At 34.4% G+C, this 18,007-nt stretch overlaps 2 protein-coding genes across 3 annotated transcripts; both read right to left on the reverse strand.

Moving 5' to 3' along the window:
• Positions 1-421: 421 nt before the first annotated feature.
• Positions 422-5,910, reverse strand: LOC140824233 (serine/threonine-protein phosphatase PP1 isozyme 3). 2 transcript variants are annotated; one of them, XM_073185832.1, is made up of 4 exons: positions 5,620-5,910; positions 2,519-3,078; positions 2,237-2,452; positions 422-651 (listed from the first exon to the last, which is right to left on the reverse strand). In XM_073185832.1, the coding sequence occupies exons 1-3, from the start codon at positions 5,795-5,797 to the stop codon at positions 2,282-2,284; spliced, it is 909 nt and encodes a 302-aa protein (XP_073041933.1). In that variant the 5' UTR covers positions 5,798-5,910; the 3' UTR covers positions 422-651; positions 2,237-2,281. The 2 variants fall into 2 exon arrangements, with proteins under 2 accessions (XP_073041933.1, XP_073041939.1); XM_073185838.1 differs by lacking the exon at positions 422-651 and adding an exon at positions 685-1,222.
• A 2,176-nt stretch (positions 5,911-8,086) lies between these two features.
• Positions 8,087-15,348, reverse strand: LOC140824247 (uncharacterized). The gene is made up of 3 exons (XM_073185847.1): positions 14,357-15,348; positions 8,918-9,460; positions 8,087-8,429 (listed from the first exon to the last, which is right to left on the reverse strand). The coding sequence occupies exons 1-3, from the start codon at positions 15,167-15,169 to the stop codon at positions 8,328-8,330; spliced, it is 1,458 nt and encodes a 485-aa protein (XP_073041948.1). The 5' UTR covers positions 15,170-15,348; the 3' UTR covers positions 8,087-8,327.
• Positions 15,349-18,007: the final 2,659 nt, after the last annotated feature.

The raw sequence follows: 18,007 nt of genomic DNA on the forward strand, positions 1-18,007 counted from the left end.
AAAACATAATTAAAATATTACAATTTAGATTAAATTGTTATTAGAAAATTATAATTTAAAGTATTAACATTGAACATTTTTAATATAAATTAATGCATAACATATTAAGTAAAAATTACAATAATACAAAATATTTTAGTCATATCTAATTTATTTTTTCAAACATCTAAATTGGTGAATTCTTAATCTAAGATCAAAGGTAAATACATCAACAAGATAGATACCGTTCTGAAGATTATACATAGGTATTTTTAAATATAAAAATTTAGCATATTATAATTCTAAATAAATTTAATGATTATTTAATTTTTTAAAAAACCTTTATATTCCACAATGTTCATGCTTGAAATAGGTAGTGAAACAGATGATACAAGTCCAAACTTGTACATATTTTGGCAAATAAAAAAAACACACCGAGAACTCATTGAAATATGCCAATTTTCATGGTTATGCCACTGTCTTGGTTCCCATAACCCAATCCAAACAAATTTTATCTACAAGGAACACACCCTTTTAAGAGGGGTGGAAGAAGATTACATCTTCGAATTTGGGGAAGCTCATCAACTACACCAAACCCATAAAAATTAAAGCTAAGTCAGTCGTATCCACGAACCGGCCGCAGCAGCATGTTCTTCTACCTCAGTCCGGCGCCTGCAGCAAGTAGCAAGGTTTAATGGGGAATCCTGGTATCAGGTAGAAGGAGAAAGAAATGATTTTCACAAATCTAGAGATAGTTTCCCACATATGGGCATTAATATATGAACATTAATGAATTCTTGAAGAAGTGGGTGAACAAGACATCAGCGAAAAAATATAACCGCCGGAAAGTTAATCAAATATAGTTCAGATTTCTCTTAGTCGCAGGCGTCCATCTTGGTTGAATGAATCAACTTAAGAGTGCTGAGATATAGAAGTTAAGAAAGTAAAGATGGACTCATTCTGTCTTAATTCATTCAACATTACATAATATCAAAACAGTAGAGCTCTAAATCACAGGGTTGAGAATGTAATGTAGATGTAGTAAAAAACAAGACGAAGAGATGACCTTCCCGTTAAGCACCAAAATGCCTTTGGTTTGCAGGTGGCGAGAATTAGAAGAAATAAGCTCTGGTACCACGCGTCAATGGTGCAAATAAAGATTCATAAATCAAAGTGATCCACTTAGGTAGATGTTAGGCATCCAACCACCTCAACACATCTCCCAACAGACCAAGGAAAGCCCCTTAAAGGAAAAGGGAAACGACTGACTAACTGTTATACCACAAGGCACTATAACTACAATAGAAATAATAATTTTGAATGCTCGTCTTGTTATTAACAGAATCCAGAAGTTTTTATACTAGAAAACCATAAAGAACAATATGGAATTTTGTTCCAGTATCATCATCAGATGGAAACAGATACAAACAGGTCCGTGTTATGAGAAGTGCAAGAGATAAGCCCCAAACAGTAACCTCAGGAAATCAACTTATTCTTTGAAAGCTGGATGTTTTATTAAGAACCATATACCAAAAGAGTTGAGCTATCTATTCAGGTGTTTACATTTATTGAGATACGAGGAAGCGAACTGCAAAACTTTAGCGTGAGCCTCATCTTCAATTTACATCAAACAGCTTTAGTATTCATTATAATAGATATTACAAAAAGAGATTTAACATAACCTTTTTCGCACTTATCCTTTTAATAAAAATATTGTTACATTTTTAATACCAAGGTTGGGCACCTTGATTGAAATTTATTTTTTCGTGACCGTACATTTTATTAATTGTTGAAACTTCTTTGCAGCAAATAGATAGATAACTTTGTTTAGTTTAGTTTTATTTTATTTAGATCATCATAGTAATTAACATCACTGGATGGGAAAATATTCAAAAGAAAGGATGGAGGAAAAATCACTAAAATTAGGCGGAATAGCAACTTTTGTATCTTTCAAATTTTGACAAGATTAGTCTCTCGCGGGTGATTACGTGGCGTCGGACATGTCGACAATACCAAGCGCCATGTCATCAATGGTAAAAGTCACGCCAGCATTGCATCAGCACTCTCAAGGAAAAAAACAAAATTGAATAAAAAGCAAAAATATCGGATTGAGATTAAATTTGACTACTTAATGGGACAAAAATAGCATTGAGACCAACATATGTGACAAAAATTACAATTTTGCCTTAAAAAATGAGGGGTAAAGAGAAGACAACAAGAAACAGGACTAGGAACTAGAGCACTAGATTCAGCTGACCTTGAATACTCAAAAGTGGTTATGTGTGTCACATTTTTGTTGACATCATGAACTTGTTTTCTTTTCGGCCGGCTTCAGAATTTGAAAAGAGCATATTAAGTTTTCATCAACACTCATCATCGCACCGGAGTTGTCAAATTCTCCACAGTAGTTTGGGGCTGAGAAAATGGTTACAAGCTGCCTATCGGCGAAGAATTCGTATCCATCTTCCACAACCTGCAACAGCGGCTAGTTAAGTGAACAGACTGAACTATGGAAAACAGAACAGAAAAAAGAAATCACCTGATGAGCACGACAGATTAGATCCAAATCATGCTTCTTCAAAAACTCCGAGACTTTGTCAGGGCCAAAAGTATATGAAACTCCTCTATCATTCATTCCCCATCCTTTAACATCTCTACCAGGATCTGACCATAGCAAATCACAAAGCAAACCAGTATCCGGAATAGCAATTGGACGGGGTAAATCTCTAATCTGATCCAGGTTGTTAAGTTCTGGCGAAAGACCACCATGCATGCACAATATCTTTTCATCAATGAGTGCAGCAACAGGAAGCCAGTTAAAACAATCAGTAAAAGCTTTCCACAATTTTACATTGAATCGACGCTTGCATTCATCATAAAACCCATAGATCCTATTTATGGAAGCGCATTCATGGTTTCCTCTAAGAAGGAAAAAATTCTCTGGATACTTTATTTTATATGCGAGCAACAAGCAGATTGTCTCTAAACTCTGCTTCCCGCGATCTACGTAGTCACCTAAAAATAGGTAATTGGATTGAGGAGGGAAACCTCCATACTCAAAAAGCCTCAAAAGATCGCTATATTGTCCATGAATATCACCTGCAAGAACAAAAACAAATCCAGATGGTTGATCAACAAAACTTATGACATGCCACATTAATGATTGACAGTTAAACATGCTTCAGCTGTTCAACATAGGTCAGCTAGAACTTCAGGTTAAAGTGAATCATATTTATGCCGTGATGTGGTAACATCGGACAATTTCTTAGCAGTTTATCATACTGACCTTGCATCCCTATAGCTGAATTAGACCTTCAAACCACATGTTTCAAGTCATATTACCATCAACACTGAATCCAAAGGTACGAGGTCCTCAAGTGAAGACTCTAGCACAATTTCTACAAAGGTATTTGATATGGTCCTTACTTTAGAAAATGGTGAATTAAGGTAACTGACAAAACTAATTCCACGCGATTATTCATTAATCCAATCTTTCCTCACATCTTTCTTCCCATAATGACATAACAAAGCATGCACATCCTCATCCCACTCCTTTGGAACCTAAGACAACCCCAATACATACCCGTTTAAACCAGCATGAGACAATAATATATGGCTCTTTTTACACTTTATAGTAGAAAATTTAAAAAAATTAACAACATATAGAACTTCAAATTAATTCATATCACATTTCTTGTTTCTTCTGTGGATCAATTTTAATTTACATTGGCTTATTTGTTAAATAAGATCCCGATTAGCTTTGCTCAGAAAAATGTAAATTTCGAGTACCCGTATTTTGCAATCGGGTAGCCAATTTTTTTGGGGTTCGGGTAGTAAAAATCACTACCCGTCCCAATTCCCACCCTTACTTGGTCGTGAAGCAAGCATAGATAAACATGAAAGGGTGGTCCAGTTGTGTTTTAAACAAAACATGATTCCTCAACTCCTTCCTGCCCCATCTGACAAGATTCATCGACAAAACTAAATGCCGAGATCAATCGCCATGATTTCTTTAAGCTTGGATGTTGTCAGTATTTTACATTTTGAAAAAATTAATTTTTATACAGTTAAAAAAATGATACACCTAAGCTCAATTCTAACACCAGCCTTTCAACTAAAAGGCCATAGAGCTAGTGTCCAAGACAATTGTATTCACTAGCATCTCCTTTGGATTGGTCCACTTTTTGTAATCTGTAACTAATATATTAAACATCATTGTCTTTCAAAGTCCACAATCAGAGATGTATTGTTTCCTATAATCTTAAGTATAACCCTTTCCAATAGAACATCAATAATCAATTCACATTAAAGTTCAAGTTAGAGGTTGAATGTCAAGATAAGTGGGCGGCATTCATTGCATCTTGAAAGAAAGGTGGTTGAGGTTTTCATACAGGTACGCACACAATATACAGCCAGAAATAAACGAGAAGAAACAACACAGTACAGAAACAGAAAATAAAGGACGGAAATAGGAGAAACTAGATACAACAGCGAAAAATCAGAGGCCGGAGTAGAGGGCCAGGAAGATATTGAAGGTAAATAAAAAACGTTGGTTGAAATAACTTAAAAGATGAAAAGAAAAGCAAAGAAACAAAAGAAAAAAAATAAGTAGGTGAAGGCAAGCAGGATTGTACAAGAATTGCAGCCAAATAATACAGAAGCAAGAAGATAGAAAAACCATACATTTGCTCTGTCTCGACCAAAATTTATACTCTCTAGGCTTCTCAATATTCTGAAGTAAAACATTGCAAATTCAAATAGGTCATTTCATCCATAAATAAATTGTTCTACTTCCTTCAATTCCTATTTCATCCATCAAGTACATTTTCTTATCACTTTCATTTTCCTATTTTGGAGTGAGGAGAAGCAGAAGTGAAGTTTATAATCCACAAGGAAAGCTTGTAAAATACCCAAATAATAAATTGTATTATCATAACTCACAACAATAACAAAAACTATGATATGCCATCCCTATTTAAGGTTGTGATATAAGAAGGAAATCCATACATACACTAAATATCAAAAGATAATGCCATGAGTATACACAGTTGAGGCATCGTAGTAATTTACAAACTTCATATATGAAAGAAAACAGTATATTACAAAAACCTTCATTTGTCAAAATAATAGGGCCATAAAACAGCAATCGAGTTAATCACAAGCTCCTACACCGAATTCCTGTATGAGTAGAACTAAAACTGAGATTTTTTTATAAAAACAAAGGCAAAAGAAAAAGAACATTTTAGTAATCACTCAAGGAAGAAACCGAACCCATGTGAGAAAAAACTGTCGTCCCTAAAAACCCCGCAGATTGAACATCCACGTACTAGCTCAAATTTATTCGAGAACACCCAAAAAAGTATCATACAACTTCGGACTTCCTTATCGTAAAACAATGAATGAGAAGAAATATGCAAAATCAGAAAACAAACTACCAAAATCCCTCATGTTCAAGACACTCCATAAACCCAACACGTTCAAATAAACAATAACAAAAAATAAAAAAAATCGAATTAGTATCATCACTAAGGCCCAATAAAGTCGCGAACTTTGCAAAATCACGACAAAAGGCCAGACAAGTTCGGGCACACAAACAAAAAAAAAACAACTAAAATCTTGAATTGGGTACAGGAAATATACCACAAATCTTGATAGGAGGCTGGAGTTCGAGAAGATTAGGCTGATTACTGAAGATTTGACGAGAGGCGTCACACAGCTGCTTGATTTCAGATTCCGTCAGCTGCACCAATTTCCCTGGCTTGGAGGATCGGACTTCAACCAGTTTCTCTATGATCTTATCCAATACTACAGGATCCATTGATTCCTGCGGCCGCAAAACTACTCTTTGATTTTCACACACACACACAGAGTGTGTGAATTCGCTTTTCGAGATGTACAAGAGTCTCTCTTTTGGGGTCTGAAAGTTTTAAGCCAAAGACTTGCAAATTAAATTGCGTGCGTAAAATAATTAATTATATTCTTAAATTTAAATCAATACAATTTATTTTTCAGTTAAATTCAATATTATATAAGATTTTCTACATAATTAATTGATTTTTTTTTTCACAATTCGGAAATATGTTATGGGATTACTTGCACCATTTTTTAAAATTATTTTACTAAAGTTTTTCTCTCTAATATTTTTATATTTGAATCAACTTATTAATTGCGTTAATACATGCAAATTAACATCCAAATCTTTTGATTTAAAACATTTAAATAATTTAAATTTGGACAATTATTAAAATTTATAGTTGAAAAAGTAAAAATAAAAATAAAAATCCGGGCTCCTCGTTTAGTTTTTTAATCATAAGGTAAATATTTTAGTTTTTTTAAGGGAAAAACTAAAATATTTCTTTATTTAATGGAAATATATATAATTAAAAATTATTTTAGTAGATTTACGCCTCCCACAATAGCTATCACATTCAATATTGTTAATCTTTAAAAAAAATTAACTTATTAACATGTTTGTTTATCGTTACTAATATCTATGAATTTGATGTTGAAAAAAACATAGGATATGTTACTTTAAATTTCATTCGTAATCAACCATTGAAAATCTTAGAAAATAATATTTAAGGATCTTAAGGATTTTTTTTCATTTTTTGTAATAATATTTTTTAACACATTAAATGTAGGAAAAAACTTGTTTGAAATGGTTTCACGAATCTTTATCTGTGAGACGAGTCAATCCTACCGATATTGTAGGATATTCACAATAAAAAATAATATTTTTCATTGATGACCTAAATAAGAGACCCGTCTCACAAATACGATCCGTGAGACCGTCTCACAAGAGATATACTCTTAAATGTATTAGTCATTGTCAAATTAGTTACTATTTATGTTTTAATATTACAAAGCCAAAAAATTTATATTATCTGAATTTTGATCATATCATACATGAAATACAGTTTGTACATCGCACGAGTGAAATACTAGTTTATGTAAAAAAAAAAAAAATGAGATATGTTACTTTAAATTTTAATCATAATCAACAATTGAAAATCTTAGCAAAAAGCCAATGTTCACAGCTCATCTATCACCAAAATCTTAAGTTCGAGATAAGATTTTAGATTCGAGATTTAATTGTAATAAATCATCATAAGGGTAATATTCATAGCTTATGTCTCTTGTGAGACGATCTTACGAATCTTTATCTGTGAGACGGGTCAACCTTACTGATATTCACAATAAAAAATAATACTCTTAGTATAAAGAGTGATACTTTTCCATAGATGACTCAATAAGAGATCTGTCTCACAGAATACGATCTGTGAGACCGTCTCACACAAGTTTTTGCCATATTCATATACAAAATTAATTTTTTTGCCATATTCATATACAAAATTCTTTTTTTTAAAAAAAATTTTTGTTGAGAAATCCTTGCATGCAATTAAGCACTTTCCTTGATTGCTAGTAATACCAAAGTTAAATTTGAATCCCTCATTCAAGCATTAATATTTTTAGCTACCCCTTTTCGATTTACGCTTATTATGCACTCCTTGACATGATTTTGCTTTTACTTCAATTTCGACGCGAGCAATACTGCTACTTTGTCTTTATAAATAAAAATACAAAAACTCTCGTAAAACCGTCTCGCCTGTCTATTTTATGAATCAAATATCTGATTCAACCCAACCCCATTAAAAAACATTACTTTTTATGTCAAAAATATTACTTTAACTGCATGTATGTACCGAGTATACATGTCTAACGAATATATACTCTTATAAAAATTGTGATGATAATTTTGACCATCACGCAACTATTGGTTTTTATGATTTTGGATAATAAAATGCGTGTAATACGATGAAGATTAATATTTTTTAATATAATGTTTAAATATAATTAGAATGCTATAGTAAATGATCATTATAGTAAATTCAAGATCGAGATTAAAAGATCCACGCTTTTAATATGGTTTGTTCATGTTCAAGATTAAGCATACTCTGTTTCCAATGACCCAAAATTATTTGTTCTTGTTAGGTCCATGGTAAAAAACATACACAAATAAGTTTAGAACCTTGGACACTCTCCTGATAGCATCAAACTTCACTTGAAACCGTACATGTGAGAATATGAACAAGGATACAAAGAGTACTGAAAAGAAACATCCAAATTTCATTTTCATAAAGATTTGATTCAACCTTTAAGGGAGAAATCTGATAGCATTTTCCTCATTTTCTTCGAGAGGACTTGGATCATATCGCAATTTGCAATCGAGTCTCTCTATAACACCACTACTCTAGCTCGACTCGAACTATTTACACTGCATAGAAGCGTGGTAATTTAACCTCGCGACTCGAGCTATTTACACTACCTAGAAGAGTGGAAAACTAACCTCAAATGGAAATAGTTTCCGAATGCTTACATTTTCTGACTTCAATCCTCATGGTCTGATGTATCGAACTCTCTTTGATCTCACAACATTGTCTTCGTGGTCTCTGCAGATGCGACAACATCATAAGACTGACCGGTCTCTCCAAGATTCACGGGGTATATATATATATTTTAAAAAACATGCAAATCCCATTAAACTACTTCAATAAAAACACTAATGTCCTAAGAAAATGATTGGGTTCAAATTTAATGGCTGAAGCTTGGTATACATCTTCTTGATGGCAAAGATAGAGAGGATAAAAAAGACATTATTTTCTTGAGCTAGTAAAAAACACCAGTTTTTTGAAAGTAAGAAGACGGATGCACCATATGGTACTTGAACCAAGAGGAGTAAATGACAATGATGTTGGCAAACTACCAATTTGTTTATGTATACAGGTTCATTATGTTGAGATTCATGAATAGTGTAGCATAAACATAGCAGCAAATTTCGCTTCACCGGATCTTTGTCTCATAAATCAAACCAAACAAAGAATCCAGACAGAGCAGAGCAAGAACTTAAGGAGAATGACGTGAGAAGAACAGAACCAACCTTTTTCCAATCTTCAGCGTCCATTTTAGATGCAGATACTATGATGCTCTCAATCGCCACAGCTAGATCATACTGCCAACTACATTTCTTCAGTGTCTTAACCACAAACTTCTTATAAGAAGTTATCGTCTTACCATTCGCATCCACTGTAACCGAGTTCAAGTAAAAAATAATCGGTTGTTCACAGGGGTCGGAACTCACTGCTCTGGTATTGAACGTGAAAGGCCCATCGCTGCTACTCCTCCATGTTTGGAACGTAAGCAACGGTCTCTCTAAATCTTTAACAGTCAAGAACATTGGATATATTTGAATGGTATATCCCCATGAGATTGAAACTGACCATTTATACTTGTGAAGGTAGCAAATACATTGTTGCAACGTACGAGATGGATCGGCTTGATACGCGTTCATTAAGGTTTTCAGTGAATCCAACTGTGTTTGGTTCGGAAACAACGGCTTCACATGGTCGAGGTGGTGAAGTGAAACTAAAGGTGTCAAGGGGTGTGCTGCTAAGAGGCCAAAGGGGTCGCCTCTGATGTCAATCTGGAGATTAAGGGTGACAAAAATGTTAGATATATAGTTGATATTTAGTCATACTGTTTACCTTTTGTACAACTAGCAATGGGCAAAACTCGAAAAATTATATTTTTAGAAATGTAACTCTTACGTTTTTTCATCTTTTGTCTTGTTGTTATTTAATTTACGGTCTCAATCCACTAATTTGCGCACTTTTTCAATTTCAGTCTTTTCACATTGAAGTGTTGACTTGTCATCAAACTAGTCAGCAATTTGTGCGATACATCGTTACTTTCCGGTGCCGAGTCAGCACCCGATGAAAAATAACCAAAATGAAAAAAATACAAATTAGTGGAGTAAAGCATAAATTGCCCAATAAAAAATATGTTATTCTCTTTTACAAGTTATGTTGTTAAAGAGAAAATTGTTGCACGTAACCAAATAAAACTGATCTAATAACTTCAGATATAAATAGAAATAAAAATAATTAAAACCGATTATTTCTAAACAGATATGGAATTAATTCTGATACAAAAATAAATAAAAGACAAAATTGATTATTCGGAATCATTTACAAGACTAATTTTGATCGTTAAATAGGAAATTAATCACTAAAATTAAGTAAGGATAAAGAACTGAAAAACTATTTTTTTTTTTTAATTCAAATAGATAAAGGACCAATAAACATCATACAAAATGAGTGACAAAATATACGTTTTTAGAAAAAATTAAATTTAATATATTTTTTTTAGAAAAAATTGGTGTGATCATAAGGTTTCATAATTAAGGATATCTTAATAATATTTTTTCCTTAATAATCTACTATTAGCTAGCTAGCTAATGGTAAAAGGATTAAAAATAGATAGTAGAATACTTCCACGGGAAAGAAACAAGAGAAAAACTTGGGAATCATTGATATGGTATGTTTGTTTTGTAGTTTTTGTGAGACGGTGTCACGAGTCGTATTTTGTGAGACAGGTCTTTTATTTGAGTCATCCATGAAAAAATGTTACTTTTTATGGTAAGAGTATTACTTTTTATTGTGGATATCGGTAGAGTTGACCCGTCTCACAAATAAAGATTCGTGAGAGCGTATCACAAGAGACCTACTCATTTGTTTTTATGGAAACTTACATTTGACAGTTTGGGTAATATAATTGGATTAGTGACACATCAACTTTTCAATTTGTATAATTGTCTTTATCTATCCTTATTATTATTATATTTTTTTACATGTTTCAGAATTAGATAATTTATGGTAATATTTATTACATTTTTTTTTGTGACAGGTAATTTAATATTAAAATTGTCGAGTTCAAACCACACGAGAACGTTAATGGGCCAAATTTATTTAGTTGTATGGGTGCACATGGTGTGGAAAAACTGTAACGACCCATTACAGGCCCAGTGGACCGCCCATACGGCCCACTGTCCCAATCGACCCAAGGCTATCCCGATCTTGTGACTTGGCCCGTAGGCCCAGTGGGCTTGCCCACCCTGTGGTGTCACTCACGGGCTTTCCATAGGCGTCGTATGGGTTACTCATAGAACTCTTAAGCCCATGAACTTAAGTATGTGCCTCCCCAGGATCGAACCCAAGATCACATGGATATATAGATACTTGGCACAATCCTGGTACCAATTGACTGGGCCTACGGGCCAAGTCACAAGATCGGGATAGCCTTGGGTCGATTGGGGCAGTGGGCCGTATGGGCGGTCCACTGGGCCTGTAATGGGTCGTTAAAATAAAAGGCGCCTTTTATTGTAACGACCCAAGGCTATCCCGATCTTGGGCTCTGCTCTATGGGCCTTAGCCCCTCTGGAACTCTTCCCGACCTCCTGGCTTAAGTACATTGTTCAAAGAGACTTGGTACCAATTGAGCTACTGGTGGAGTGATACCTCCCCAAGTCTCGAACCCATGACCTCCTGGATATATAGATACTTGGCACAATCCTGGTACCAATTGAGCTAGATACTTGACACAATCCTGGTACCAATTGAGCTAGCTCAATTGGTACCAGGATTGTGCCAAGTATCTATATATCCATGTGATCTTGGGTTCGATCCTGGGGAGGCACAAACTTAAGTTCATGGGCTTAAGAGTTCTATGAGTAACCCATACGACGCCTATGGAAAGCCCGTGAATGACACCATAGGGTGGGCAAGCCCACTGGGCCTACGGGCCAAGTCACAAGATCGGGATAGCCTTGGGTCGATTGGGGCAGTGGGCCGTATGGGCGGTCCACTGGGCCTGTAATGGGTCGTTACAATAAAAGGCGCCTTTTATTGTAACGACCCAAGGCTATCCCGATCTTGGGCTCTGCTCTATGGGCCTTAGCCCCTCTGGAACTCTTCCCTCACGGGCTTTCCATAGGCATCGTTACTCATAGGATCTCCCCCTCCCTACCAAGGGGTTTCTTTCGCCTCCCCAGGAATCGAACCCAAGATCACATGGATATATAGATACTTGGCACAATCCTGGTACCAATTGAGCTAGCTCAATTGGTACCAGGATTGTGTCAAGTATCTATATATCCATGTGATCTTGGGTTCGATACTAGCTCAATTGGTACCAGGATTGTGCCAAGTATCTATATATCCATGTGATCTTGGGTTCGATTCCTGGGGAGGCGAAAGAAACCCCTTGGTAGGGAGGGGGAGATCCTATGAGTAACGATGCCTATGGAAAGCCCGTGAGGGAAGAGTTCCAGAGGGGCTAAGGCCCATAGAGCAGAGCCCAAGATCGGGATAGCCTTGGGTCGTTACAATAAAAGGCGCCTTTTATTGTAACGACCCATTACAGGCCCAGTGGACCGCCCATACGACCCACTGCCCCAATCGACCCAAGGCTATCCCGATCTTGTGACTTGGCCCGTAGGCCCAGTGGGCTTGCCCACCCTATGGTGTCACTCACGGGCTTTCCATAGGCGTCGTATGGGTTACTCATAGAACTCTTAAGCCCATGAACTTAAGTTTGTGCCTCCCCAAGATCGAACCCAAGATCACATGGATATATAGATACTTGGCACAATCCTGGTACCAATTGAGGGGCCTACGGGCCAAGTCACAAGATCGGGATAGCCTTGGGTCGATTGGGGCAGTGGGCCGTATGGGCGGTCCACTGGGCCTGTAATGGGTCGTTACAAAAACTGTCCTAATTGGGAGTGGAGTTGGCCAATTGGCACTTACCTTTTGAATTGGTCTCTAACTGCGGACTAAAAGATTTTAGACATACTTATCTTCGGTTGTAATTTTTGGTAAAACAATAAATATTAACCTACACAATAAAAAATTAATATTGGTTAATTAGATTTATCCTTAGACACATATAATCTCATTCACCACAAAAAAGTTAAAGATCTAAATCATTCATGGTTATCGACAAAGAAACTAAAAAGTAAATGGAATATAATTTAAAAAAAAAAAATCTATGAGACTGTTCTACAAGTCAACTCAATCCGAACCGATCTATGAAAAATATTAATTTTATGTTAAAAATATCATTTTCACTGTAGATATTATTTAAATCGACCATCTTATTCTTCATATAATTTTATACTTCAAGTGGTATTATGATTCCATTTACTTATTCTTCATATAATTTTATAGTTCAAGTGGTATCATGATTCCATTTACAAAATAATAAATACACCAAGATCTCCAATTAAGTCAAATGGAATTAATAGCAATTTTTGAATTCCCCGAAAAAGACACGAGACAAAGACAACCCATCGATCGTGATACCCCCCATGTTTTTTTACATTTAAGTAATTTTCCAAGAAAATTACTAAAAGAACATCGGAGCATGTATTAGAATATATTTATAAATAATAATATAAATATTATTTATATATGTAATTCTTTTTTTTCCCTGGACATATTAATCTTCAATTTTTCAATCTATACTACACATCAAACTCTTTAAAATAAAAATAAAAATAATAATAATAATCTCTGAAAGGTAAACAAAATTTTCTTCAGCACACAAAGTGCATTCACTAAATAAATAACCTTTCATAAATTTGATAAAATAGAAAATTAAACAAAATAATTAATTTCTATATAAATTGATAATTCATTCCACAAAATATTTGGAGTGTCAAAATCAGACATTACTCACTAACCCGACACGGTTCGACCCGAAAAAATCAAGTTTGAATTTAGAGTTTTTGGGTTTGGGTCAGATCGAGTTGAACCCGATAATTGACCCGAAAAAAATGATGAGGTTGAGTTGTATTTGGGTCAACCCGAATTGTCACGAAATAGTTAAATTTTTTTAAAAATATAATTAATAAATATTGACTACATTTTTATATATTATATGTCTAAAAAAATATTTATTGTATATTTATATCATAAAATTTTATAATTTAATATTTATTTTGAACATTTTTATTTTTTAAGCAATTGTTTAATTGATTTTATAAATATATTTTATTTTTTTATAATTAAATTTTCATATTTAAATCATATATATATAAGAAAGATTTTGTTACTATGCTTAAATTAAAATATTATTTTTTTGATTTTTTATAAATTCTTAAAATATTTTTTTTGAATTTTTTTAAAAAAATTTAAAAATTCAAAATCGGATTAACCAGGTTGATATAGTTGATTCGAGTTCGGGTTGATTTGGGTTCTGGTTGGATTCAGACCGAACAATTTTTTAATAGTATATTGTTCAACCCTGATTCAATCTATCCAACTCACCCGAATTGACATTCTTACAAAAAATATAGATATAAACTAACTTTGTGAACAATAATTTTCTTGTATTAAATAATTTCTGTACAAAATTCATAGATTATGATAAAATCATTTTTAAATAAATATTTTATAATCTTTTTAAAAAAATATTTTATAATAATTTTGAAATCACAAAAATCAAAATCGTACAAAATAAGTTGTGAAATGATAGATACCTGGTGGAAGCCTGGTTCAATGGTAAGCGGTACACCGAGTTCCCCAACGCAGGCCCAGACCCGCTGATCGGAGCCGTAGAAATAATGGTACCTATCCAGACAGCCGTCCATTACTCTCGCCACCTCCGCCGCTAATGGATAACTAATGGCGAAACCTCCGCCACCGAACGCCATATCGTACGCATGCATCACGTTCTGCTCCACGCTCTCCGAGTTCCCGCCCACGTACACCATCCTGCGGTGGTCATATTTCCCCAGCACCGACACCAAATTATCGGGGAAGAACACAGTGTCATCGTCCCCCATAACGAACCACCTCACGTCTGGCAGCCCCGCCCGGAACAAATCCACCACCACCCGCGCTATCCTCACCGACGACTCAGACCCGACCGTCCTCCTGAACCGGGTCCAATCCGACGAGACCCGGGAGGGGATGTTACTGGGGAGTGTGTTCCTCTCGTCGAGGAACACGAACCCGCGGGTCCTGTTGGGTTCATACCAGAGATCCGAGTAGTGCCGCCGGTCCGTCCAGGTCCGGGCCGACGCGCCGATCCCGAAGGCTATGTGGGAGATGTTGGTGGGGAATAAGTCGGAGTTGAGTCTGGCGATGTACCGGGCCGGGTAAGGCAGGTAAACGGGCCGGTTGGTTCCGTAGAAGGAGGAGTAGAAAACGAATGAAATCGAGGCAACTAAGAAGACTACGACGGCGGCCTTAAACGACGCCGCTAGGAAATCACAGGCCTTCCTCTCCGCCGAAGCGGGCTTCGAGCCCTTGAACGGGTCCTGACCCGGATGATCTCGGGTCTTGTACATTTTCTTCTTCACAGCATACACTGTTGCATTTGATTGATTTCTGTTAGAGAATTGTGGAAATGGAGACGCCTCATATACTGTGTTTGTGTGAATTAAATAAACAGTACTAGGTTTTGTTTTCAGGTCAACAAAAAGTTGAAGAGACCCAAAGCAATAAATACCAATATCTGCCACCCATTCATTTTTTTTGGGTATGTGTTTGGATTAAAAAACGAGAAATCGGTCTTCAGTCTTCGACAGTCGATTTTTTTTGTGTTCAGTTTCTGGGTATTTTTTTAGTATCATATTTCTACATGAAGTGTACCACATTTCATATGACATAGTACCACATTTCCACATGAAGTGTACCACATTTCGTATGACATAGTACCACAATTTTGTGAGTAGAGAGTGAATCCAACGAAATATTTTGATTGGAGATTTTTCACCAACTTTCCCATTAAAAAACGCTGATTTTATTATTATTCTTTTATAGATAATAATAAAAATAAGATGAATTAATATTATTATTCTTTTATAGATAATAATAATAATAATATTAAGATGAATTAATATTAATAATAATAATAATTAATAATTACAATATTTATTTGTGGACTCTGTGAATTTTTGAAATGGGACGGAGATAGGGATGAGAATTTTAAGATTGACTAGAAACAAAAATTGGGACGGAGACGTGAATGATAAACTGATCTCATCTCACTCCATTGTCATTCTTACGCTTAATCTTCATAAGAGCTATAGTATCAATATCTTCTTAAAAAAAACAAAAATAATATAGGTAAAATTAATCGTATTTTAGATGTTTTTAAAATCTGGTATGAAACCTTAAATATGCCTAAGTTTTTATATCATATAGTTTAAATATGTTTGAATTTTTAAAAATAAAAAATGTATTAACTTATTAATATATTTGAAGGATTTTTTTATTAACTAAGCAAATTATATATACAACTATTTTATATAAATTCTTTTGAAAAATTAAAAGGAGAATATCGAAATAAAGGATAAAATTCTCCTAATTTTATTTTTTTGCGTGAGTCTCATTTGAGATCGTCTCACGGATCTTAATCTGTGAGACGATCAACTCTACTGATATTCACAATAAAAGTAATATTTTTTCATGGATAATCCAAATAAGAGATTCGTCGTCACAAATATGACTCGTGAAGTCCGTCTCACTACAAATTTTTACCTTTGTATATAAAAAAATATCAAATAAACTAAATTATATATATTTTAAAAAACAATAAACTAAATTATATAGTGGTACTTTGAAAATGAGTGATATTTACTTCAAGAGAGAAACCTGGGACAGTAGTCTTTGTGGGATTGGGAGATGGGGAAACGTGTGTAATACTCCTAGCAAGGAGTTGGCGGTAGCGGATATACCATGCTGATTATTCAATGTTATTAAATTTAAAAATAAAACATCAACTTAAAAAGCATGACTTTTTTACTTTTTATATAGAATACTGAAAGTCAAGTTATTTCATTATTCATTTATGCGTACATAAAAAGTTAAGCATGCGTATTTAGTGAGACGATCTCTATCAATTTTTGTAAGATGAGTCAACTCGATTCATATATAAAATTAACACAAAAACTTATGTAAGACAGTTTCACGGATCAATTTTGTGAGACCGATATTCTATTTTGACCACTATGAATAATATCATTTTTTATTGTAAATATTATTTTTTTATTGTAAATATGAGCAAAATTAACTTATCTCACGAATAAAGATTCGTGAGACTGTTTTATAAGATATCTATTTTAAAATAAAAAAATAATACTTTTAATATAAAAATTAAATTTTTCATAAATCAGATCTGATTAGAAATATATCTCACAAAATTGACTTGAGCCTATTCCATATAAGTTCTCGTTATAAATTATTTGCTTAATTAATTATTGGTAATCTAATTTAGACAAAACCTTTGAAGGCAATCATCTTCCCGTCCTGAGAGAACAATTCTGACAAACGTGGAAAATAGTACGATGTTATCACTTTGCTATCAAACAGTTATAATTATATCATTGCCTAAAATCTTATGTTTATTAATTCAACCGATATGTAGTCCGTAAGCATGAATTTGTTGTACAATAAATATACTCCAAAATACATAGACACTGCATAAATTATAACATATACATAGAGATGTCCTCATCTCCAAGGCCTATTATCATGGAATGTTCCATGAAATGGGATGCTGGAGGAAAAAAGGTTTAGATAGTGTTTTGATCAGTTGGTGATCCTAGTGTAATGATTTAATGATATGGTGTTTAGTACCCAAGCTTAGAGATTATTAGACCTAGGATACATGTATTTAATTACAGACTGAGATAGCCAGCGAGTATACATTCTTATATGTTGTGTTTTATCTGTCATGATGTGCATGTTTTACTGTTATACATATGTTTCGTGTACATATATCATGTTGATCTTGTATCTCTTTAGGGTCGCTCATGCCTATATGTTTCTGATATATGATCGAGCACCGGGAGCAATCTTCACGTCGGAGACTGAGATTACGGCGGCTAGGATACCTACTATCCACGATCTTGATGCGAGTGTGTGAACTACCTAGCAGATTTGACCCCAAAAGGTACTACTCACTCATGGCGGCTAGACTAAGCATGATGTTTTACGTTTACTATGTTACTCAGTTCATGTAATTTGTATGTACTTATAGGTTTGTATACTCATATCTATACACTGGGCGTTTTGTCGCTCACGTCTTTATTTTTATGTTGGACACCTCATTCGATGGGGCATGTCTCAGCTTGTATGAGGCTGATTGTTTAATTCATGATAGCTAGGAGCAAGACGCACGA

Source organism: Primulina eburnea, chromosome 1, assembly GCF_022965805.1.
Source record: "Primulina eburnea isolate SZY01 chromosome 1, ASM2296580v1, whole genome shotgun sequence".
Lineage (NCBI taxonomy): Eukaryota > Viridiplantae > Streptophyta > Magnoliopsida > Lamiales > Gesneriaceae > Primulina > Primulina eburnea.